The following is a 24,510-nucleotide window of genomic DNA, read 5'->3' on the forward strand; positions in this document are numbered from 1 at the left end:
TTTGATGCTGAATTTTGTGCTGTAGTTTGAAATCTGAAAGGCCTTCCTCACTCTGTGTTTTTTTTTTAGTTTTTAATTTTTTAACCGCCCTCCATGGTTTATTCTGTTACTTTGAGGGCTTATTTTTGTATTACAATCTTTGATCCATTTGGAGTTTAGTGAAGTGTGAGGATCATATTAAGAACTAGCACTAGCCTTGGTTGTCATGTAATCTGCTCAGCCTATTGTACAGAGGGGAAACAGCCCGCAGGGGGAAGGCCTGTCTTCAAAGTCTGCTCTCCTCTGGAGTTCCCCAGCTCCAGGAGTGGCTCCGTAACCAGCAAAGTGCCAGAGTTCAACCTTCAAACAGTACCTCTGTCTGTCCTTTTAATTCTACCTTCTACATATTCACGAATCTATTCATGTCTCTCCACTACCATTTAGTAAGCTACTTCACACACCAAGGCTTTTTAATATGTTTTGAAATGCTGTGCCCTCTGTCTGGAATATGGCCTGGCTTATTCAGGCCTCAGGCTTTCCTTGCTCACCTTATCCCAAGTACAGCCCTCCCCGCCCCCCTCCGCCCACACACACATACTAGGATATCACTCCCCCCCACCCCCCACAGCACTTATCACACTCTAATTACTTTTATTCACTTGTTCACTTTCTCCTCCACTAGGATATAAGCTCTGCCAGGCTGGTGTGGCTGACTGGTTGAGTGTTGACCAGCAAAGTGCCAGAGTTTGATTCTTGATCAGGGCACATGCCTGGGTTGCAGGCTCAATCCCCAGTATAGGCATGTAGGAGGCAAGCGGTCAATTATTCTCTCTCATCGTTGTTGTTTCTCTCTCTCTCCCTCTTCGAAATCAAAATATATGTGTGTGTGTGTGTGTGTATAAAAGATTATAAATTCCCTGGTATCAGGGACCATGTTTTTGTGTCTCCTGCTTTATCCCTAGCATCTACAACAGGGCTTTTTCACATAATGGATGTTCAGAATTAATATTTACTGAATGAATAAAGTGTTATCCTTGTGTGTGTGTGTGTGTGTGTGTGCGCGCGCGCGCGGGCGGGGGTGGGGGGGCACGGGGATGCCTGTACTTGGGATAAGGTGGGCAAGGAAAGTCGGAGGCCTGAATAAGGAGCCGGGCCATATTCCACGTGGCATGCTTAAAAGCCTTGGTGTGTGAACCACCTTAATAAGTGGGAGTGGAGAGACCTGAATAGATTCATGAATGATCTGGACCAGCCGTCACCAACCTTTCGGACCACCAGTGGTCCGTGGACCACCGGTTGGCGACCGCTGCTCCAAAGGTTTCCTTAAACCAGCAGTCGCCAACCTTTCGGACCTCACGGACCAGAAGTGCGCGGATTCTGGACTACTTCATTGGCCTCCCGATTCTCCTCCCCCGCGCCTCCCCTTGAGACATAGACTCAGAGAAATTTGAACTCTTCGGATTGAAATGTTAATTATCATTGAACAAAATCAAGGAATCCTGAGAAAAGAGGGAGCTCAAGGCCCTCCTATCAGTACTGACCGATATGGTAACCAGACAGGGTCAGAGGACCTGGTGTCTGCTGTCCGCTGTGACCTTGAGCAACTCACCTCACCTCTCTCAGCATCCTCCTCTCTGTAAAGTGGTGATGTTAAAATCTCCATGATAGAGGGGAGTTGTAAAAATCAAATGAAGCGCTTCAACTTGCTTGTACACTGCACAGGGTTAGGGACATAGGGGAAACTTTCTTTCCTTTCAGGGGGAGCCAGTGTCTCCTTCCCACTCACCTTCCCAGCAGTTTCCTGCCTTCGGATGAAGGCAGATACTTTGCCAGGATTGAGTCTCTCTTTTCTACCACCTCCAGCTGCTCTGGCTGGGCCCAGTGTCCTACCCAGGACACGGCATTTGCCAATGAGCGTGTGGCTGGTAGGTACTGCTGAGAGCTTCCAGGCACAAGGATAGGGACACGTGGCATACACAGGTTGATGCAAAAACCTTTGTCTTCTGGGCCTGTCTTTCCCTGAGGAAAGCAGGCTTATTTATCTCATCTCCCAAGACACAAGGCCGTCATCAACATTACAGCAGCGGCTGTAGATGGTCACGGGGTCGATGCTCCCAGAAACCACCACAGAGAGCCAGAGTCACGGAGCCTCAGGGCTTCAGGTGTGCCCAAGCTTTGGTTTAGGAGCTAGGGCCGGTTTGTCTTCTTTGTCTCCTGGAGCCAAAGTTCCTCCTTTAGATTAAAAATGGCATTGTTTACATGGTGAGCCAGAAGAGCTGTCCCAACCCCACAGAGATTATTCAGCCTGAAAATTACAAACAACTTCCTGCTCTTGCAAAGTATGGGAGAAATGACCCATTTAAAGTCAGATTCTCTTTTGACTTGTTTTGTCTTAGCCTCCTTCCCTCTGCTGGCCTCTTATGTGATGGTCATCTCTCTGCTGGTCTTCAAAAATTTAGGAAGATTTTACTTATCTAAAATTCAGAAGCATGGGAATTTCTGATTTTTTCTTTAGTGTCTCCCATCTCCAAATTCTCCCCCAACCTGCTGCAGGAGGGAATTTTCTGAAGTACAGTTTGACCTTCTGGCTCAGAAATCCTTTTTTTTTTTTTTTTTTTTTTTTTACTGCCAATGGGATAAAGTCCACCTTCCTTAGCTGAGAATTACAAACTGCCACAATTCACTTTTTCAGCTTCAGATTGATTGACTTCATTTCAATATAAATTGAATCATAGAATATGTAGCAGTTATGATTAGGTTCAGAGAAAGCCCAAACACTAAAGGATTAAATAACATAGAAGTTTAGTGCTTCTTTATTTTTTTTTTAAAAATTGGTTTTTAGAGAGGAAGGGGGGCGGGGGAGAGAGAGGAACATCAATTTGTTCTTCCACTTACTTATGCATTCATTGGTTGATTCTTGTATGTGCCCTGACAAGAGAGCAAACCCACAACCTTGGTGTGTCAGGACGATAGTCTATCTAACTGAGCTACCCACCCAAGGCCTAGAAGCTTATTTCTTACGTAAAACTTATTTCTCAAGTCCTGAGGTGGGCAGTCAGGGCTGCTGGGTGTCAGGGACCCAGGCTCTGATGATTTCACTGCTGTTCCATTCTTAAAAAAAAAAAATAAAATATATAGATATATATATATATATAATTTCAGAGAGGAAGGGAGAGGGAGATAGAAACATCAATGATGAGAGAGAATCATTGATTGGCTGCCTCCTGCACAATCAGGGATTGAGCCTGCAACCTGAGCATATGCCCTGACCAGGCCTGTGACCTCCTGGTTCATAGGTCAATGCTCAACCACTGAGGATATTTTCCCATTGCTTTTCAGAGAGAGTGGAAGGGAGAAAGATAGCAAGAAACATCAATGTGAGAAACATCAAACACATCGATTGGTTGCCTCCTGCACGAGCCCCGTCCAGGGCCCGGGCCAGGGAGGAGCCTGTAACCGAGGTATATACCCTTGACTGGAATCGAATCTGGGACCTTTCAGTCCACAGGCCGACGCTCTATCCACGGAGCCAAACCAGCTAGGACTGGACTGGATAATCTTAGTTGAGGGAGGCTGTTCTGTGCACTGCAGGGTGGTTTTTATCAGCATCACTGACTTCTCACTAGGTGCAGGTAGCGCCCTCTCAATTATGACAATGCCTCCAGATAATTATCAAATGTCCCCTGGAGGTAAGATGACTTCAGGTTGAGAACCACTGGTGTAACTAACACCTAGCTCCCCAGGTAGAATGGACGTTCCGAGAGGGTGGTCCAGCTATCTAAGCCCACATTTCCTCAGTTCCTCAGGCTGGCATTCACGCCCCCTGCCCCAGACTGAGCCATGCACCACTGAGGAGGAGCTGACCTTCCCTTCTAGAAGAGTCTCCTCTGTGGGCTTGGACAGCTTGAGGGCAGAGATTGCATTTCACTGGCTTTTGTACCTGCCAGGCCCACCCTGGCATTGCTTTCAGGGTGTCAGGAAATGACCGCTGGGGCACAAATGGGGGCGAGGCAGCAGGAGCTGCTAAGTCCTGGGAAGTGGCAGGCGCAGTGATGGTCCTTCTCAACAGGGACGACTTCTATGGGTTTGTTGGTTTGTTTTCAGGAAGTTCAGACTTTATTAGATACCCCGAGGCCGGCCTGGGGAACGCCTTGGCTGGCTTCACAGCTCTCCTAGCGGGAAGGGACAGGGAGGGGAGGAGCAGCCTGGGAAGGCTGAGGGCCCAGACGAAGGGGCCAAACCAGTCCTGTTGACCCACGTCCCTTCCCACTTGGCGCTGGCTCCTCTGGGGTTATCACATGGTGAGAATCTGTTTTGAAGACAAGAAGGGCTGCATGGAGGTTTCCAAGGCACACTGGTAGTCCTGCAGTGGGACCTCGGAGCAGGCGGGAGCCGCGAGCTGGCCTCGGTGGATGAGATCGCACAGAGTGAGGATCAGCTCCTTGAACTGGTCTGTGGGAGGGTGGAGGAAGTCAGACGGGGGTGCAGCAGCAGCAGGGTCTGGTGAGACGGCACACGTCACCCCTGCTGGTGCTGAGCTCCAGGAAAGTCTTTGAGAGCCCAGGGCTTGGCCACAGATAGGCCGGCTGTGGAGGCTGCCTGGTCCCCACCTGTTTTCAGGTCAGGGAGAGCCAGGGTGGGGTCAGAGGAACATGGGGTGTGGCCCCAGGAACTGATGGGCAGGCAGAGTGGTGGCTCAGACCCACAGAACCTGACTCGGGTGTAACCTGGAGTCTGAATGGTGGGAGGGGCAGGATTACTCCTGGCAGGGAAGCCAGAAGGGGTACAGGGAGGGAGGTGGGTGTGCCTGGCACAACTGATGTGGAATAGATGAGCTTTGCTCAGGAAAAGGAGCCCAGGGCTCCCTTAGAACCCCATGAGCTGAGGCCACCAACATCCCCCATCCCCCACCCCCACCCCCACCCCCACCACCAAGGGCCCACTATGGTACAGGAAGATAAGAAGTGAAGGCCTTGGCTGAGAAGTGTTTTTTCATAGATGTCAAATTCACATCCAATCATATCTACCCTGCTTAGAACACGTCAACGGCTCCATAATTGCCTTATGATAGAGTCTGAACTCCTTAAAAAGACTTACACGGCCAGCCTTTTATAATGTGGTTACAACCAATCTGTCTGCCTCCCCACTCTTTCTCATGGGCTTTTGCACGTGCTGGTTTTTCTACCCGGAACACCCCATTCATGCCACCACTTTCCTCTCCTTCACGTGGATAACCCCTCATTCTTCGGTCTCGGCTGGAGGTCCCTGTCTGGGGACCGGGCCTCCAGGAGAGGAAGAGCAGTGTCCTGGCTCGGGTTCTGGAGTCAGAGAGACGAGCTGATCACATCCTGGCTGCACACTCCCTAGCTGGGGTGACTTTGGGAAAGCGACTTAACCACTCTGAACCTCAGTTTCCTCTTCTGTCAAACAGGGCTAACAATAGTTGAAACTGTAATGACATTTAAACGGAGGCAGAGGCTAAGTAACTTGTGCAGATCCCACAGCGAGGCGAGGCACAACCTACAGCCAGCAATGGCAGGACCAGGCAGGCTGGCTGCAGCTCTGCTTTTCTTTCCTTGGTCGCCTCCCGTGGCGGTTTTCCCCATGGCCAGCTCTTCAAGGAAGAGGGCGGTGTGTGCCTTGCTCAATGTTATGCCCCCAAGAACTAGCCCACTTTAGCCCAATAACTATTTGCTCACTGTAGCTGTAGTCAGAGGCTGTTCTCCTTTGTCCTGGTGTAGGGTTGGGGTCTAATCACCCATCCAGGGCTCAGAGAGGCTGGTCACTTCCGCAGCAGGCACTGCCCTCGTGTGTGACCCCTGGCAAAGGGCCATCATGTACTCACCTGGACTATGGTCCTTCTTCCACTGGGACAACCAAAAGCCCCGAAGTTTGAGATCCTTAAAAATGAGCTGGCTCTGTGGACACAGAAGGACATGTTGGGGCTCTGAGGGCAATAGCTTCAGATACCAGCTGAAACCGGTTTGGCTCAGTGGATAGAGCCTCGGCTTGCGGACTGAAAGGTCCCAGATTCGATTCCGGTCATGGGCATGGACCTTGGTTGCGGGCACATCCCCAGTGGGGGGTATGCAAGAGGCAGCTGATCGATGTTTCTCTCTCATCGATGTTTCTAACTCTCTATCCCTCTCCCTTCTTCTCTGTGAAAAATCAATAAAATATATTAAAAAAAAAAGAAAAAGCTTCAGATACCACTTAAGGTACACATTCTCTGAGTCCCAGGGACAGGGGAACTGCCTGAGTTTACACAACTGTGGGGTCTGGGCCATCTCCAGGCGGCGCCCTCCCCCCACCAGCTTACCACAGACGCGATGACAGGCTGCTTGGCCATCCCTCCATAGGTCACCATGGTTCCTCCAGGTCTGAAAAATCAGAGAACAGAACGGGTGCAGGCAGATTCGGAGCCTGACACAGTGTTTCTATTCCAATGCTAAAGCCTACACCTTGCTTTCAGAATCCCTGGGAAGGGTCCAAAATACAGGTTCCTAGGCCCCACCCCGGAACTAATGACCTATCCCCCTCCAGATGACCTGGATGTTTAGGCAGGGATGGGAACCCACTGATATAGCCACCCAGGCAGGCTCTGGTGAGCTGCTGCAAAGAAGCGTGCTCTCCTGAGAAGAGCTCAAGACCTGAGTTCAGTCTGGCTCCACTCTACTTATAGGTATGCATCTGTGGGCATGGCATTGACATTGGTCCAGATCGCCAACTTCCTCCTACAACGAGTGGCATGGGATTGCAGTTTGCCTTGGAGGTTGCCTAGACTAGGGCTGAGCCCGGCTCTGCTGCTTCCTAGACCTTGGGTAGGTGACTACCCTCTCTGGGCCTTGTACAAATGGGGATGGGATTAGTACCCCTGGCCCAGGGGCTGTGGGAGGGGTCCCTTGAGCTCTCTGCACAGAGTTCAGTGCATGGTGAACTCCCATTTTTTCACAGCTCTTTGATCACATGACCCACCTTCCCACCTAGCTCGTGAGTTCTAGCCATCTCTATACCCCGGCGCTAGTGAGGGCTAGCAAATACGTGTTAACTAATAGTTTAGGGGGTTCCAGAGGAGTTCCTGTGAAAGGGAAAAAGAATGGGAGGACACGCACTGTTAACTGTCCCCGGTGCGTATCCCCCTCAGCGGTGGGATGACAGGCAACCTCTGTACTTTCAGTTTTCCTTTGTGCTTTTATAGGCTTTCAAAATGTTTGTAACACGCATCATGCTACCTCTAAAATTAGAATCTATTTTTAAATGCTAATAAAAAATTTAAAAGCTAATAAGCTAGGAGTAAGTGACTTTTTAAGATGCCCGTAGGAGGTGAATCCTTAACCATTCCCCCTCACAGAGACAAACCCAGCTGGTCCCTTGGGAAAACACAGCTGGTTGGGCTCTCAGTCACCTGTGATGAAGGCGGCTGAGAAAGGAGGTGCCCGGAGACCTAGGCAGGACTTGACTTTGGCCCCAGTTTCCTACTCAGGCTCCTGCTGACCTGCCTTGGCTCGGCTTGCACTGGCCTCTGGGCCTGTTCACCTGCTGGTCCTCCCAGCTCAAGGCCCGGAGGGCGCCGGCGATCTGGACCTGCAGGGCCGAGGCACTTACGCTAAGTGCCGCAGCAGCTCCGTGGAGCTCTTCCCGCCGACACAGTTGAGAGCGAGCCGTGGCTGAGGCATGTCCTGGAAGAGAAGGAAGCTGCATTGAGGGAGCGCCCGCTCTACATGTGGGCTTTGAAGCTGCTACGGACAGCATTTCCCAGGCCCACGTGTCAGAAGCAGGGAGTGAAGAAAATGGGCTGCTCTTGCCTTACAGCTCCTTTTTCCCTGCCTGGAATGGCCTTTACCAGCCTAGTCCTGTTCTCCGTTCGAGGATTTCATTCAGAACTCACCTCTGGGAAAGAATGCACTGAGGGTCCCTACAACCCATCTCCAAGGACTTCCTTTCGCCATGTGCGCCCCTTCTGGGACTCTGACCTCAGTTTATATTAGACCCACCTTTCAGAAATGTCCTCAAGAGGGAGTGTGTGTGTTTGGTCGCTCCAGAGTTCAGTGAAAAGAGGCTGAGATGTGGTCTGGGAACTTACTAGGTGTGCTGGGGGTGGAGGTTCTGGAAGGTTCTGAGGCTAGGAGTTCAGAGAGACCGGGGCCAGCCCTGACTCCACCACTTAAGACTGTGTGGTCTTGGTCAAATTCTTTATCTTTCCTGAGTCTGGGCTTCCTCATCTACAAAATAGATAGCACCTGCTTTGTAGAGCTTTTGTGGGATTCTCTGATAAAATGGAAGGTAGGTACCCGGGAAATGTTGCTTCTTTTCTTTCTCTTTCCTCTCTGTGCCTCCGTTTCCTCAGCTCCTCCCCCAGCGCCGAGATTCACATCGGCTGTGTGGACTGATGTGGCCCATCACAAATACTCCAAACTGCGAACCACAGGTCTCCCGCCTCCCTTGCAGCACCTGGGTGCTTACTGCATGCTGCCCCTGGCTGAGGGATGGCCTTTATCCTCCACGAAGAGACAAGGGAAGATGTGAAGGGAGCAATGGAGCCAGTCCCCAGCTTTTCTGGTTTCAAGTCATCTTTCTTCAGGGGGGTGAGCAGGAATGGAGGCGCAGCGCCCCTCATTCTAGGTACCTTAAAGACGTTTTTCATCTCAGGCGTCCTCAGCTCCTCTTCTGTGATCACCTGCTCGGCCCCCAGGTTCTTCAGTCTGTCGGTCAGCTTCTGGAGGTCAGGTCTGGAAACCAAACACGAACCTCGGTCACACCGGCTCACTTTCTCCACCAAAGGCTCCCGGGACTGCTCGGCCACAGCTGTGACAACGGGTTTCTTTGCGGGAAGCTGGGGTCGGGTTTAACCCTACCAGACCGCTATACCGATTTTTCGGTAATTTCCGAATCTGCCGCTATACCGCTGTACCTAATTTTTGGTACTTTGCCTAGACCTATTTTCTACAATGTTTCCAAGTTCCATCTTATTCTAACCACTTGTTTGCATGTAACTAACATTTTTCTATATCATGTTGATTTTTTCTCTTTAATGCTCAGGAGCCCAGGTATAGGGGACAGTTAGGTTCAGGGCCTCAGGACTGGCAGGGTTAAGCCAGGCCTCGAGCAGGGCCTGACCACGCAGTTTCAGTCATACTCCAGCGTCTCTGGGCCTCAGTTTCCTCCCTGGCATGAGAGAGCTGGGCTGGGTGGTTTCTACAGCTCCTGCCAGCTCAGGGATGCTGGAAACCATCTGTGCCCTGGGAAAAGGCAGTTCACTTCCTGATTTCTTCTACTCACATGACAAACTCCACTTCCTTTCTGCCCGCCCCCCCCTCTTTTCAAGGGGCTCTTCAGAGTGTTGTGCAAACACACGCCAGCCCAGGAGTGGCTCAGGGACTCCTTGGCCAAGGCAGACAATGATTTTTGTTAGCACAACCGAGGGGATAGAGAACTGAAGCGAGAATCAAGTCTCCTAATAAGACTGGACTTCTGACAGACATGGCCTCACTCGTGGACAGTGAGGCTCGAGGAAACGATGCTGTGAGGGAAAGAGAACAAGTCGGGACATGAAGTCTGCTACCGACTTGCTGTGACTCCCTGAGCAAGTTGCTTCCTCTCTCTGCAACTTCAGTTTCCTCCTCTGTGAAACAGAGATGGCAAACCTGCTCATCTCCTTCAATCTTTTAATGCATTTCAAAGTACCAACACAAATACAAGGAAAAAAAAGGGCCCTGGGTTAGACGGTTCACAGAAAAAAATAACACAGCTTAAAACACTCCCAAATATGAACGCTGGTTTTGAAAAAACCACACGTTATCACAAGCCCAGTTTCAAATACTCCTAGTGGCCATCTCCACCTCCTTCCCGTCTTCCCTTTATATTTCAGACTCACTCATCCTACAGCCAAAAGCCACCTGGACTTCATTTCTCAAGGCTGACACCCGGCGGTGAGCGAGCTGCGTCCTGCCCAGAGAGAAGGCCCGCTTATGCAAGGGCGCCATCTGGTGGACACGCAGGGATGCGACACGCAGTCAGGATCTGGGATACCGGCTCCCCACGCACCTGTCTCGGACCACATTGATGGTCCTCAGGCCCAGGGCTGCGGCGATCTGGATGACTGCTTGCCCCACGCCACTGTTGGATGCGTTCTGGATGACAGAATCTCCTGTGGAGCCAGGAAGGGACTCAAGTCAAGTCCTGGAGGCCTGTAATAGGTCAAGGGCTTCCAGCCTGAGACCCTATTATATAAGGCAAGAGATGGAGTGCTTAGGCTCCCAGAGGACCTGGGGCCTGGCTGCTGGGCTTTCTCAGACCTTGGAGTGTTGCTCAATCTTCTCCCAATGCCCCCCCCCCCCACAACTTCCACAACACCCACACTACCTCCTAAGACTTGGCAACTCAGAGTCTACAGTACACATAATGTAGAAAAACCCTGCTATGTAAATGAGTTCATGTCCTTCATCCTCCAATTTTTATGTCCTCAAGTCTCTGCTTAGGTTATTTCCTTGGTGTGCAATGCTTGCCTCTTCCTTTCTCCCTTCGTTGTGAAATCCTATTGAAACCCTTTGAAGCGCAGCTTAAGTGTGGCTTCCTTCACGAAGCCTTTCCAGACTCTTCCCTCTGCTCCCGCAGCACTCTGCAGGCATCTGTATGAATAACATGGTCTGCCTCATCACATGCTTGGCTGTATACAGGTCCAAGTGCATCAAGGGCTTGCAGCTGGAGGGGAAGGCCATGCCGTATTCCCCTCTCTGTACTGCTTAATCAGGGCGCACTGCCTTGAAATGGGATTAGAGCCACACTGGAGAAGCCAGCAGCCCCTGAAACAGGAGCCTATAGTTTGTGGACTAAGCCCAGGCCTGAATTTGGAACTAGTCAATGGGGGGAGAGGGGGAGGGAAGGGCAGCAAGGCATGTTGGGGGAAATGTGGGCTCTGGAATGAGATGGACCTGAGTGTGAGTCACAGCTTCACCTCTGACTGTCATGGAATGTGATAGGGCCAGTCATGACCTCTTTGAACCGCAGTTTCCTCCCCGTAAAACAGGAGTCCTCCGAGCACCAGTCAGGATGCTCCTAATTAGAGTCAATGCCGTCAAGTTCAGGAAGGTGCTCCATTACCCCCGAAATGCTATCTGGGTCTTGAAAGGCAGCAGGATCTGGTGCTAGAGACAGAGGACTTCCTGGAAGAAGAATACCTATTCCCCTTAGCCAGGGTCAGCACACGAGTTGTCACTCATTAGTGAGTTATGAAATCTATGTAGTGGGTTGCAAACAGCATTTTTTAAAGTTAAAATAGAGGAAAATAGAATAAAAAACAGCAGAGTACACGTATATCACACATAGGAAAGGCACATAGGAAGGGTAAATATGGTTCCATGAAACTCTGGTTTCCATTATACATATATTCATATGTGTTTATGTGTTAGATTTCAATGTGAGTCAATCATAAGTTTAACACTGCTCTAGCCTAGGCCACACCAGCCCCAACACAGGAAAGTGGAGATGCCTTGTGGGCACCTGAGGTGGGTGGTGTCAGAATGCCCTGCTGTGTCCACCAGAGAGGTGGCCCAGACCAGGGATGGCCTGAAGGGATGAGACGCAGGTGACCAATGTTTGCTGCACTAGAACTTGAGGAAAGGTCCCTGGTCACACCTGCTGGCTTTCTCCACTGAGGATTTCTAGGACTGCTCTGCTCTCCCTTTGCGGGAAGCTGGGGCTGGTTTTCAGCCCGCCTGGGGCAGCAGTGGCCGCCATGTTCCAGTATCTCTTGGCCTCAGTTTCCTCGTTGGCATAACAGAGCTAGCCTGGGTGACTGCCATGGCCCTACCAGCTTGCGGATATGCACAGTGTGCCATGGGGCATGAGAGGTGGTGGGTAACCTGCTGTCACTGAGGTTAGTTCTGAGATGGGTTCTGTGAGGGTCGTTAGAGGGCTCCCAGCAGGACTCCCATTTCGCCCACAGCAGCAACCAGCCTTCACTGGCTTCTCCTCCTTCCCTGACTCCCTCTCCCCACTCCCTCACTCCTGCTTCCTGGGACCACCCCTCAGGGAACTGCATGCCCCTGTCCTTGTCTCAGAGAACCCCAAATAAACTGGGCTCTCAGGGAACCCCAAATAAAGCACCTGGTTTTGTCACTTCCTTGCTAAATGATCTCACACAAATATTTTACCTCTCTGGACCCCAGTTTCATTTATAAAAGAAAGGATAAGAAAAGCACTGTGGTTACTGCACTATACGCCCGGTGCTAAGTGTCACATTGCAATGTTTCAGCTAACCCTCAGAATTCCTGTTCTCTGTTTTACAGATTAAAAAAAAACACCCTAATGATTTGAGAGGTTAGCTCACACAGGTAGTGCAAGGTGAAGCTGGAGTTCAGACCTAGGTTGTTAGCCTGGGGCTTGAGCTCTTAACCAATGGTACCAACCTCACTGCACTGCTTTGACGATTTGAGGCATTCAATGTGGTAACGCTTGTAAAGGCACTCGTGTGAACTGGAAAGTGCTTTATGAACGGAGTGGAATTACTAAGTTCAGCATTTTACTGAAAACACAGGGACTGTGTCTATCTTGTCTGGCTTTGTATCCCCAGAGCTTAGCACAGCTCGAAACATTTTCGCTGAATGACAGAATTCCATCCCAAGCTCTGGGAATGTGATCCTTCAGCGGGTTTCCAGAATATATTCCACATGAGGTTTCAGCATCTTTTCTAGGATCCAAGCTAACATCTTTCTAAGCAAAAGCAACAACACATTCACCCAGGTTAGGGGCCCCATCTTCCTCTCCCGGAAGTTCCCGTGGCCTTAGGGTCAGGATTGGGGTCCCAGTCTGGAGATCCTGGCCTGCCCCTCCCACCTGTAGGTTCTTACCTGGCTGCAGCTGCTCAAAGTCCTTCAGCATCCTGTAGGCCGTGCAGGGATTGACACCCAGGGTGGCAGCACTCTGCAGAGGGATGTTACTTGGAACTCCGATCAGAGCTTCCTCGCTGAACACAGCCTCGGTCCGCCAGGTTCCTGAGTCAAGAGATGAGTTCAGGGCAGTGAGGAATCCCTCTCCACACTCAACCCCAGCCCACCCTCCTCAGTAAATGGGCACCTAGGACAGCAGACTTCAAAGAATGCTTAGCGGACAAAGGAAATCTCGAAGTCCTTTGGAATGTCTCTGAATCCTCAGGATAATTAAGTAAGGTGTAGATTTTGTTATTCCCACGTTAGTTACCATTAGATTTAGCTAATGTCACCCAGCAGGTGACTAAGGATCTCAGACTACTGGACTCTGAGGGTAAGACAGTATCATCACTACCAGGAAGATGAGAAAAATAAGCCCTCATTTTCCTCCTCGGTCCTCCTTCTTCTCACCTAGCACAGCTTGACTTGGGGTGGGATTATGGGAAAAAGCATGAAAGTCAAAGTCAAAGGCCTAGGTTTGGGACCTGGTTTTGTTAGTCTGCGAGTTTGAGCAAATCCCTAAGTCACTTGAGTTTCCGTTACTCTAATATGTAAATGACATTGGCAAGAAGAGCCTGACAGGCCTCCTCCGAGAGCTGTTGCTCAAATCAAAAATGATTTAAGGGTAATGAAAAAATCCTGTAAACTGGCAAGAAATGACCAATCAGAACCCCCAGCCCACATTCCAGTTCCAGACAAAAGAACTGTAAAATGTCAGTACTGAGAAGACCCTTCAGAGAATCGAGTTTAACCTCCTCATCCACAGGGCAGGAAACGGAGGGAGAGACTTGCCCCCTTCCAGCCACAGAGACCTGCCTCACACCGACTAGGAGCCAGACACACAACAGACACATTCCTTCGCCAAGGAGCCTCCTTCCTTCTAGTGGAGCAGAACAAGTGGGAAATGAACAAGCAAATACAGTAATTATAAATTACAGAGAGACAGTTACATGGTGAGATCACTTCAGATGGGAGCCGGGGAGGGACAGCTTCTCTGAGGAAGTGACAGGCTAAGGGCTAAAGGACAGGGATGTTAGCCACTCAAGAACATCCTAGGCAGAGGAGAAAGCCTATGCAGAGACTTCGAGGCAGGGCAGGTATAAGAGTGGAACTGGAGGACAGTGATGGGAAGAGTGGTTGAGGTGTCATGGGTAAAGGAGTGTTCTATAGAATTTCATGATCTGGACCCGTAGGAACCATGAGTTATGTTGTAACTCAGTACATATCCATATATGAGTATCTATCGACTTATCATCCATTTCTGTGTGTGTATCTAACTCAGAAGCCAAATTTTTCATGGAACAATATCCTACTGGCTTATTCTTTATTCTATTCTGCTTGATTTTAGTAAAAAAAAAAATTGTTTGCCACTCACTCGATTGATTTTGCTAATGGGTCACAACCTGCAGTGTGAAATCATAGCTCTCAGGGTCATGGCACGGAGAACGGATTTTATTTTGGTGAATGGGAAGTTTCTAATGAGCTTTAAGAGAACTCCGAGGCCACTGGATTTATGCTTTAAGGTCACGGTGTTGCTGTGAGGAAAAGACAGTGGGGTGGCGAGGGACAGAGTGAAATGCGGAGGCCCAATCAGGAGGCTTTTGCAGGGGTTGAGATGTGAGACGATGGTTCCTATACCAAGACTTCGGCCGTGGGGATGCAGGAAGTAGATGGATTCGAATTATCTGTTGAAGATGAGTCAACAGGGGTTGATGGGCATTGGGTGAAGGGTGACTGGAGCTCACCGATGCAGCAGGGTCCCCGGTAAGCAGAGGTGGAGAGGACAGGCCTTGGGGTCAGACAGATGCAGACTGAAGCCCTGGCTCTCCAAGTCCTCGCTAGGTGACCTCAGGGAAACTACTGGGACCTGTTGGCTCAGTGTCTGATGGCTGTGCTGTCTCAGGGCCCTTGGCCTACACTTCCAAAGCTCTCGATTGCGTGCGCTCACCCGGTTGCTGGGATTCAAACAGTATCCTGGTATCACATGTCCCAGGTACAGGGAGGAGGGGGCAGCCCAGGCGATTACTAATTGTGCTGCAGGACGGGAGAAACAACGTGGGCTTCAGGAAACAGGAATTGGGGATGGGAGACAGCAACACTATTAAGGCTGTGTCAACCCCAGAGTAGATCTGTGGTTGAGAAAATAAGAGGCTAAAAAACGGAAGGGTTCCTTTGGGATCCAGGAGGTGCCTTGGCATTCTCTGGGCTTCACCCAGCCTGGCTTTAAAATCTTCATTGTCCTCTTCATCATCATCACCCCCTTCATCGTAGCCATCACTTACTGTGCTCTGTGCCAAACATTTAGTGTATGGCTTTAATGCATGAAATCAAGGGTATCTTCTAATTCCCCTTAATGGTACGACAATGGGAATTCAGCCCCTGGGGCCTGGCTGTCCCTAATCCTCTTCTCAAGAGGACCTGGGATGGGGACAGCAGCCATGGTCAGCCCCAAGGGCTGTCAGGGATTTAAAGGTGAAACACTTAGGCTTTGGAGTTGGAGAGACCTGCTTAAAAACCCAGCTCTGCCACCCACTAGTGGTGTGATTTAAATTTCTCATTTCACTTTCTTTGAGTTTCACGTTTCCTGAGCTATGAAATGCAGAGAATCACATTCACATTGTAGTATGAAGATGAAATGTGATGGCATTTGTACAGACTATCACTGTGCCTAGCATGTAGAAGGTGTGCAACATCCCTTGGTTCCCTTTACTGGTCCTAAGTCCCATGCCCTTGCTCTGAGGCTAGCCATTCCTCACGCATGTGCAACGGATCCTTAACCATCTCCATCATCTAGTGCAGGTCGGCAAACTATGGCCCACGGGCCAAATCTGGCTCACCGCCTGTTTTTGTAAATAAAGTTTTATTGGAACACAGCCAGACACACTTCTTTTGTATTGTTTATGGCCACTTAGAATGGCAGACTTGAGTAGAGGTAGATGGTTGCAAAACCTAAAATATTTACTAACTGGCCATTTAAGGAAACGTTTGCCAACCCCTGATCTAATGCATAGAGAAACTGAGTGTTTGCAAAGGTCACTGCATGTATTGCCTCAGTTGAGCTGCGTAAGAGTTAGCTGAGATATGCAAGGCAACGGCTACTAGCTCCATTTTAGAGATGAGGAAACTGAGGCTCAAAGTAGTCGTGACTTGTCTGGTGGAAGGACAGGTGGAAGGAGAACCTGCATCGGATTCCCAGGCCAGGGCTCTTTCTCCTGCCCCATGCTGCCTCAGCAGGGTTTTCCGTCTTTCCAGTGAGAAAGTTAGTTCGCATATTCTCTGGCCCAGTCTCCCTGGGGACTAGTTGGGTTGCATGTGGGAAAAATCTGGCTATGGCCACAGCAACAGCTAGGCAGCGCAATACCATGAAAAGATGACCAAGATTCGGCCCGCTGAGGACTTATCTGCCTACTGATTGCCACTCTTAGTAAACTGCAGTCTTAACTAGAAGACCACGTCTGTTCACTGCTGTATGCTAGAGCCCAGCACACTACAGATGTTCACAAAATGTTTACTGAATAAACGAGCTAATTATAGTCCTGATAATTATAAAATACTCATCCTCTCTGACTGGCACCTGGTTTAAAAGACACGCCTTTTCCCCAGGGAGAAATCCCTGTTCTGGCTACCACCACCACCCATGAAATTACCCACACACCTGGCAGATGTCCTTTGTTCTTCTCTCCAAACATAATTACCAAGCTCTTAAATCCACCGTCTTTTCCAGTCCCATGGAACTGTCTTTGCAGACACTCCTCATCTGCAGCCTGAATGTTTGGCCCCCTCCTTACTGGCTTCCTGCCTCCACAGGGCCCCTGCCCTTCCTGAGTATACTCTCTGCACTGCACAGATCTGATCAAACCAGTCCTCTTCTTAACTCTTCATCAGGCCCCTCCTGACCGTGGATGTGAGCCCTCCACGACTGGGCTCCAGCCCACCTCTGCAGCCTCATCTTGCTTCTCCACCCTCCCTCCTTTGACCCAGCCAAACTGAGCGACCTGTAGTTTTGCCGACCTTTGCATGTGCTGCACTCCCTGCCTGGGACCCCCTCCTCGCTAGCCCACTGACTGCACTTCTACTCAGTCTTCCAGACCCAGTTCAAGCATCACTTCTCTGGGAAGCCTTTCCAAAGCTGCTCTCGATAGGGGACTCCTGCCTTTGCGTCCGTCCCGTGATTAGAGCACTTACCACATTGCATTGTATTAAGTGCTGTTTTTCTGTTCCCGGCCAAGAGCACTTCGCAGGCAGAGACTGTCTGACCCACCACGTGTGCCCTTCACTCGGCACGGGGGCTGGCCCAAGGCACCAGTCAATATCCAGTGAATCCTCGCAGCCCTCCATTTGCTCACACTGCTAGGCTTTCACTGTCAGGTGCTGTCGAAGAGGGTGCAGCATTCTCGGCAGCTTTCCTGATCTCAGGGAAGCAAACAGCTTCTTAATAGACTTCTGTTACTGTTTGGTTTTTGTTTTTTCTGCCAGGTACCTTTTTCTTTCTAGAACTACTCCTTCTTAACCTCTGTTCCACAGAGGTGGGCAAGAGGCTCCAATTGGAGTGGCCCAACCCATGACCTTGGGATGGGATCATGGATGGGCAGGGACCCAGGCAGAGTTGGTGAGAGCCCTTCTGGGGGATGGATATGGTGTGCTGAACGGACTGTGGAGGATGTGCTCATCTGTTTGTTCTCAGGATGATGTAAACCTCGGCAGCTGGTGGCCATCTATGCAAGGGACATGGCAGAGTGGGTTAGTCTTAGCCCCACCACTTACTGGCTAGATGACCCTGGGCAAGTTGCTTCATTCTTTACATTTACTAATGTCTCACCTGCAAAATGGGGCCACAGTACCTACCTCACGTGGGAATGATGACTTACTATATGTATTTATTGACCACTCCTCATGGAAAGGGAGTGGTCAATAAATATTTGCTGGTATTACTACATCACTGTGTGGGGAGATCCCACCTGAGAACTCAGGAGAACAAGAAGAAGTCAGAGCTCTGATATCATTGGGGTTCCTGGATCCAGCTCTGCCTGACGCTTTCCATCTCTTGTACTTCCTAGTTCCGCACACCGATTAACTTCTTTTTTCTGTACAGCAAGTGTGGGTTATAACCCATAGAGTCCTACCAGAGGAGACAAGAGCCTGGTGAGCTCTCCTTCAGTTTGATGCTTGAGTTTGGGCAAGGGCTTCTTCTCAAGCTTCAGGTCCTCATGTGTCCCATGGGATGGATGATGTCGGTCCTGCTTCCCTCCCGTGGCTGCTGTCAGGGTCCATTTGTCTAATGTTTGTGCCTCAAAAACCATCAGGTGTTAAATAGCTCAGCAATGACTCCTTACCTTATGTAGAAGAAGACCCCAACTCTCAACGTGGCTTTTTCAGGGCCTCCCTCATGTGGCCCCACTACTTCGTGACCCTCTGTCTCACTTATGCTACCCGCTCCCAGGTGCACATCCTCTGCTGAGGCCACACGGGATTGTCCACCATTTCCCAAACTCAGCTTTGTGCTTTTGCTCACTTGCTTCCTCCACGTGCAACCATTGTGGCTCATTTCCGTCTCACAGCGTTCATCTGCCAAAGGTCTGTTCCAATGCTCCTTCTCCAGGAAGCCCCGGTCCCTCCCCACGACGTCTCTCTCTCCCACACTCAGGCGCACAGAGTAGCCAGAAGTGTCTTCTGCTTCCTGGGAACTTGGAGCACTCCCTTTACTGAGCTTATCGGTGTGAAGATTTCTTCAATTAGTCCTTAACCTCCTGGAGGGCAGATGCTGTACCTTACTGCAGGGATTTAGGGATGTAGGGATTCAGACAATCACAGCTCCAATCAGCACCGGCCCAAGGAGATGGGAGAGCAGGTACATCATCTCCTGCTCTCCTTGTTCAGCTCCCACCCCTCTGGAGGGAGGGTAGGTATAGGGACTTAATCATAAGTCCTGCATCACTTAGTTACGCTGAGCCGATGAGCAAATCTCTATAGTGTGGGCAAAATAGGATCTGGAACGAAAGGCTGCTGAGACCTGGAGAAACTCACCCAAACCAGCAGTTGCTGGAATCACCCAGTCTCCTGGCTTCACCCCAGTCACGTTGCTGCCCACTGCTACCACCTGTCCGACACCTTCGTTCCCTCCGACAGCAGGCAGCTGCGGAAGGAGGCCGTAATTACCTAAGGGACAAGAGCACAGAGGGTCATCCATGTTTTCCTCTCTCAAATCAGTAAGAAAGGTTCCTATTGTAACAAAAACCTATGAGTAGTGGGCCAAAATACCACAAATCATGCGCAGGAACAAAAAACAAGCCTTTACAGTACTTAATGTATTAAAGGCAGCCATATAACTATTTGTATCTAATTTAACAACAACAACAAAATAGCCTGGGCTGGTTTGGCTCAGTGGATAGAGCGTCGGCCTGCAAACTGAGGGGTCCCGGGTTCGATTCCGGTCAAGGGCACATGCCCCGGTTGCGGGCTTGGTGAGACCATGGCCTTTGGAGTGAGACCTAAGCCCAGTCTGGGTTCTGCCTTTGACCAGCTCTGAGCCTTAGCTTCTACACCCGTGAGGGGACAATGCTCCTTTGTTTTCGTGGTTAACGGGAAGACTGACTAGATGGGAGACTGGGTAAGATAATGTGTGCAATGAGCCCAGCATTTCACAGGCACATCACTGTGGTTGCTTTACTCCTCCTGCAATCTCCCTAACGCCTGAAAAGCCTCACCCCCAGGGAGGGGAGGCCAGGGGGGCTCCACCGTCTGTAGATGGCACATCTGGAGAACAGCTGCTGCTAATCACAGGAATTTCACACTCACACCTGAGGAGGAATGAAAATGAGGTGGTGGCTAAGCAAAAGCAAAAAAAAAAAAAAAAAAAAAAGCCAATTAACATAAGCCACAGAAACCAAGGTTACCTTGGATCATATTTATGTCAGATGGATTGATAGGGGCCGCCAGCATCTTCACATGAACGTCTGATCCGCCCACAGCAGCTAGCTCCAGGTTCTTCAGTCTAAGCACAAAGCCAGAGAGAGATGTTAATACCACCCAGGCTAGACTGGGCATATTTTTTAAATTTTTAATTAATCAATTAACTAATTAAATCCTCACCCAAGGATATTTTTCCCATTGATTTTCAGACAGTATGGAAGGGAAGGAGGAGGGCGGGGAGAGAGAAACATCGATTGGTTGCCTCCTGCACTCGACCCGATTGGGGCCGGGGATGGAACCTGCAACCTAGGTATGTGCCCTTGCCCAGGAATCGAACCCGAGACCCTTTGGTGGGCAGGCCGATGCTTTAACCACTGAGCAACCGGCCAGGGCTAGATGGGGCATCTTTTGCTCAAATCATCTCCCCAGAGTAGGTCAGTCAGCAACATTTTTTGAGCTGCCATTGTGTGCCCAGAAATTCCGGTTCCGTTAGAAAAGAGAAAGGTGCTGTAAGGAATTAGCACAGGATGCAGGTTAAGTCTGTCAGTACTGCAAGGGGGAAATCCTAGTGACCTCTCAACCTCACTGTCTACTCTAGGACAGAAAATAAAAATTCCCCTGACCCGGATCAGCCTTGTGTTCCCCCAAACTTGCTTATTGATCATCTGGTGTGCTTACTAATACAGGTTCTCAGGCCCAGCTCTGACCCGCTGAACTAGAATCTCCAGATGGGGGCACTCCGACTAGTTCTTAGGGACACCCTGGGCTGGTCCTTTGTTCTCCACTTTCTTTCTCCCCATAAAACACACAGGGGAGAGGGGAGGGAGGGGAAGTAGAGAGATGGCCCGTGTAGGTCAGAAAGGACTCCCTGGGTGACTATGGCTCACCCCCTGGAGTGTGCTTCTTCTGGATGAGGATCCTGGCCTGTCAGAAAGGATGCTGGACAGAGCTGAGCATCCTAGGTGTGAAGCCCTGCCATGCACAGCTGTCACCCCAGCAAGTCTCCTTCCTGCTTGAGGCCTCTGGGTCTCCATTTGTAAAAGCAGGGGGGGGGGGGGGAGGTGCCAGTGGTTTACACTCCATCACTTCCAATAGCATCTCCCACTTCAAGTCTATGTGATAACAACTCCCTTTGGTCTCAGTGGGCCCTAGACACCACTGGGACTTTGGTTCATGGGTAAAATGCCAACGGGCTTTCGAGGAAGGCCTGGCGACAATGTCCATGTGTTACTTTTGTTTTTTTAAAAAGGAGACCTTACAACCAGAAAGCACTGATCAGTGTACTGAACTGGTGGGTCCTTGTGACTTTTAAAAAAATATATATTTTATTGATTTTTACAGAGAGGAAGGGAGAGGAATAGAAAGTTAGAAGCATCGATGAGAGAGAAACATCGATCAGCTGCCTCCCACACCCCCCCCCCCCCCCCACTGGGGATGTGCCCACAACCAAGGCACATGCCCTTGACCGGAATCGAACCCAGGACCCTTCAGTCCACAGGCTGACGCTCTATCCACTGAGCCAAACCGGTTAGGGCTCCTTGTGACTTTTACCCACCGGACTCCTTGTCCTTCTCCACACCCCCCAGACTTCATGTTTGCAATGCTTTCTCTGCCCAGATGTACTTGTTAAGCAATATTTCTCTTCATTTTTACTTATTAAAGGCACATAGAACTGCCAATCAGGGACTCTTAGCATTGGGCAACAATGCCACCACACTAAACTGATGTAACTCTATCCACTTTCTACTTTTCATTATATCTGAGGCTCCATCTTGGGGTAAAGTGTCATTTTCAAGAAATGTCTTATACTAATAGTAAATTAATGGTGGCAGGTATTTATTACACAATGTCCTGTGCTGAAGGTTTCAAATACATGATCTGATGTAAGATGTAGCACTCCTGTGAGGAAAGTATTAATATTTCCATTTTTTATATAAAGATACTTTTTTTTACCCTCACCCGAGGATATGTTTTAGAGAGAGAAAGGGAGAGAGAGAGAGAGAGAATTGTCAGAATGGGGAATAGCCTACGGCTGTTTAGGTGTTTGGCCAGTAGGAGGCAATAACATGTAGATTAAGATGCCCTGAGCTGTCTGGCAGCAAACAATCAATTTAATGCATCCTTTTCAGGTTTGGGGAAATGCCTTTAGCCATTCCAACAGGCGATAACATATGTGACTCAGCCCTTGTTGAGTCCCTAAGTTCCATCAACCTTTTGATGAAACTCTTGCAATTATGACATGCTGGAACTGGTTTCCGGCACTCCTGTACGCACCCTGACTGGGGTTTAAACCTGCAACCTAGGTATGTGCCATGACCGGGAATCAAACCTGCAACCTTTTGGTGTACCAGACGACACTCCAACCAACGGAGCCACTCAGCCAGAGCAATATTTCTATTTTATCAAGTAGGAAATGGAGGCTGCCAGAGATTATGGAATTGACACAGGGTAAGATAACTGGTTCGTAGCAAGCCTTCTCTTCAAAGCCGGCGCTCTTGTTTACCTTCCTCTGTATCACTATCCTGAAATTAGTGTGGGAATCCACATGACTGCCCACAGGGCCCCTGGAGATCTAGGGATCCCAATCTGGAAATTCCTGTACCAGATTATGACCATTTTTTTTTTTTTTAATCCTCACCTGAGGATATTTTCCCATTAATTTTTAGAGAAAGACAGAGCAACATATCGATGTGAGAGAAACACATCAATTGGTTACCTCCTGCATAAGCCCTGACAAGGGCCTGGGCCAGGGAGGAGCCTGCAACCGAGGTACATGCCCTTGACCAGAATCAAACCTGGGACCCTTCGGTCCACAGGCCGATGCTCTATCCACTGAGCCAAACCGGCTAGGGCCAGATTATGACCAAATTAAGGGAGGCCATTCCTCACCATGATTGAGAAACAGCTAGCTATAAAAAAACAAAATAGAAATAGTCTCTACAGAAAGTGGTTAACTAGGAAGAAGTTGATGACCAGGGCAGAGAGAATTAAGAAAGGGATTTCCCTACCTTTTTAGGTAAATACTAAGGAATGCATGTATTTATTATACAGCTGGAGGAGGGGGGAATCCTTGTAATAGTAATAACAATAATAACTACTGTTTGAGTGCTTACCAGTGAGTCACTCTTCTAAGTGCTTTCCATGCCAGCTTTCTACTATTGTTCTGATGTTATGCCTGAGGAACAAAGGCACAAAAGAGGTAAATGACTTGCTCAAGGCCACCAAAAGTAGTAAGTGGCTGACCTGCTGTGAACCTGGCAGTCTGATGCTAGAGAAGCCAGATGGTTAGTGGCTTCCCTGACCCAGCAGAGGGCAGCCAGGTGAGCACCAGCCAGGAGCGGTGTGTGGACTCGATCCCTGCTGGACGGGCCTGGGAAGGCGGAGAGGTCAGCAGCCTCCAGCTGGCTAAGTAGGGAGGCACATGCCAGACCATAGTGCTTTTCTGTGAACGCACGTGTAAGTCTGCACTGCAAAGAAAAACCCTGCCCAGAGCACATGGACTGGGGACTAGGGCCCCGCTGTGTTATCTGTACTGCTTCTCTTGCATTTTCACAGATAATCCGTTCTTCTGTAAGCTGAAAAGTCCATGCACTCAAGCTACTTAAGGGCATGTTTTTTCTGCATTGTCTATATGTTCTTGCCTCAGCCCAGAATTTCGTTTCCACAGCTTCTCTATGAAGTAAAAAATTCCATTCACCCTTTAAATCCCAACTTACATTTTACTTCCCCTAAGACCGTGGTTGGCAAACTGCGGCTCACGAGCCACATGTGGCTCTTTGGCCCCTTGAGTGTGGCTCTTCCACAAAATACCACGGCCTGGGCGAGTCCATTTTGAAGAAGTGGCGTTAGAAGTTTAAGTTTAAAAAATTTGGCTCTCAAAAGAAATTTCAATCGTTGTACTGTTGATATTTGGCTCTGTTGACTAATGAGTTTGCCGACCACTGCACTAAGACATCTTTTTTCACTCTTCTTGGCCCTGGAAAATATCACGTGCTCTATCCTGCATGCTCCCAATCACAGTGATCATACCATGAGACCATCTTACTTGAGTTCATGGCTTTTTAGTTTATGAAGTCTTTTCATAGATTTTTTTTCAATTGATCATAAGGTATAAGTTCACATTCCTTTTCCAAAACTCTTAGCGTGAGATTTATGTACTTCAGGGTTCCGAACCATGTATCATCTACACCCCACGTGGGGGCTGGGGAAGCATTCTATGATCAGACACATTGTTTTCCAGCAAAACGTATGAATCATCACGCTAAGTGGAATGTGTAATGACCATATAAAACTTCATGTGAGAGATCAGGTTTTGCCTCCAAAGGAGTTATGCAAAAACAAAAACAAATTAAAAAACAACAACAACAAGGGTCAGTTTTCAGAGCTCTTTGGATTTTGGAGTTGCAGGTATGAACTCAGAATTGGATCCAGGTGTTTCAGACTCAGTTCAGTGCCTTTCACTGACCTAGTTTTACAGTCAGAATGTGTATGCGTGTTGTCTCCCTATTAGATTGTGAGCTCACGAAGGGCCGAGAACTTTCAGTCTTAGCACAGTGGCTGCGGCCAAAAGAGTGCTCAATGCTTCCTAAAGAAATGATCCACGTTTCTCCTCTAGAGAGAAAATGTGGCTTGGAAGTGCCAGTCATTCAGGGGAGAGACTCAAACCACAGGGACTTAGCTATTGAGGCTTGTATTT

At 49.3% G+C, this 24,510-nt stretch overlaps 1 protein-coding gene across 3 annotated transcripts in view; it reads right to left on the reverse strand.

Moving 5' to 3' along the window:
• Positions 1–3,143: 3,143 nt before the first annotated feature.
• The window catches only part of MECR (mitochondrial trans-2-enoyl-CoA reductase), a 30,993-nt gene continuing 9,626 nt past the window's right edge, over positions 3,144–24,510 (reverse strand). Inside the window, exons 1-10 of one of the 3 annotated variants that reach the window (XM_054720803.1) lie at positions 22,928–22,987; positions 19,799–19,896; positions 18,930–19,061; positions 12,828–12,971; positions 10,024–10,126; positions 8,606–8,708; positions 7,585–7,658; positions 6,299–6,359; positions 5,825–5,897; positions 3,144–4,431 (exon numbers count right to left, since the gene is read on the reverse strand). In XM_054720803.1, the coding sequence (XP_054576778.1) occupies positions 4,274–4,431; positions 5,825–5,897; positions 6,299–6,359; positions 7,585–7,658; positions 8,606–8,708; positions 10,024–10,126; positions 12,828–12,971; positions 18,930–19,061; positions 19,799–19,844 (894 nt within the window). In that variant the 5' untranslated portion in view covers positions 19,845–19,896; positions 22,928–22,987 and the 3' untranslated portion in view covers positions 3,144–4,273. Of the gene's footprint in view, positions 4,432–5,824; positions 5,898–6,298; positions 6,360–7,584; positions 7,659–8,605; positions 8,709–10,023; positions 10,127–12,827; positions 12,972–18,929; positions 19,062–19,798; positions 19,897–20,701; positions 20,721–22,927; positions 22,988–24,510 lie in introns of those variants that run through there. The other 2 variants (XM_054720804.1, XM_008147974.3) reach the window with 2 other exon arrangements.

This window comes from Eptesicus fuscus, chromosome 9, assembly GCF_027574615.1.
Source record: "Eptesicus fuscus isolate TK198812 chromosome 9, DD_ASM_mEF_20220401, whole genome shotgun sequence".
Classification (NCBI taxonomy): domain Eukaryota; kingdom Metazoa; phylum Chordata; class Mammalia; order Chiroptera; family Vespertilionidae; genus Eptesicus; species Eptesicus fuscus.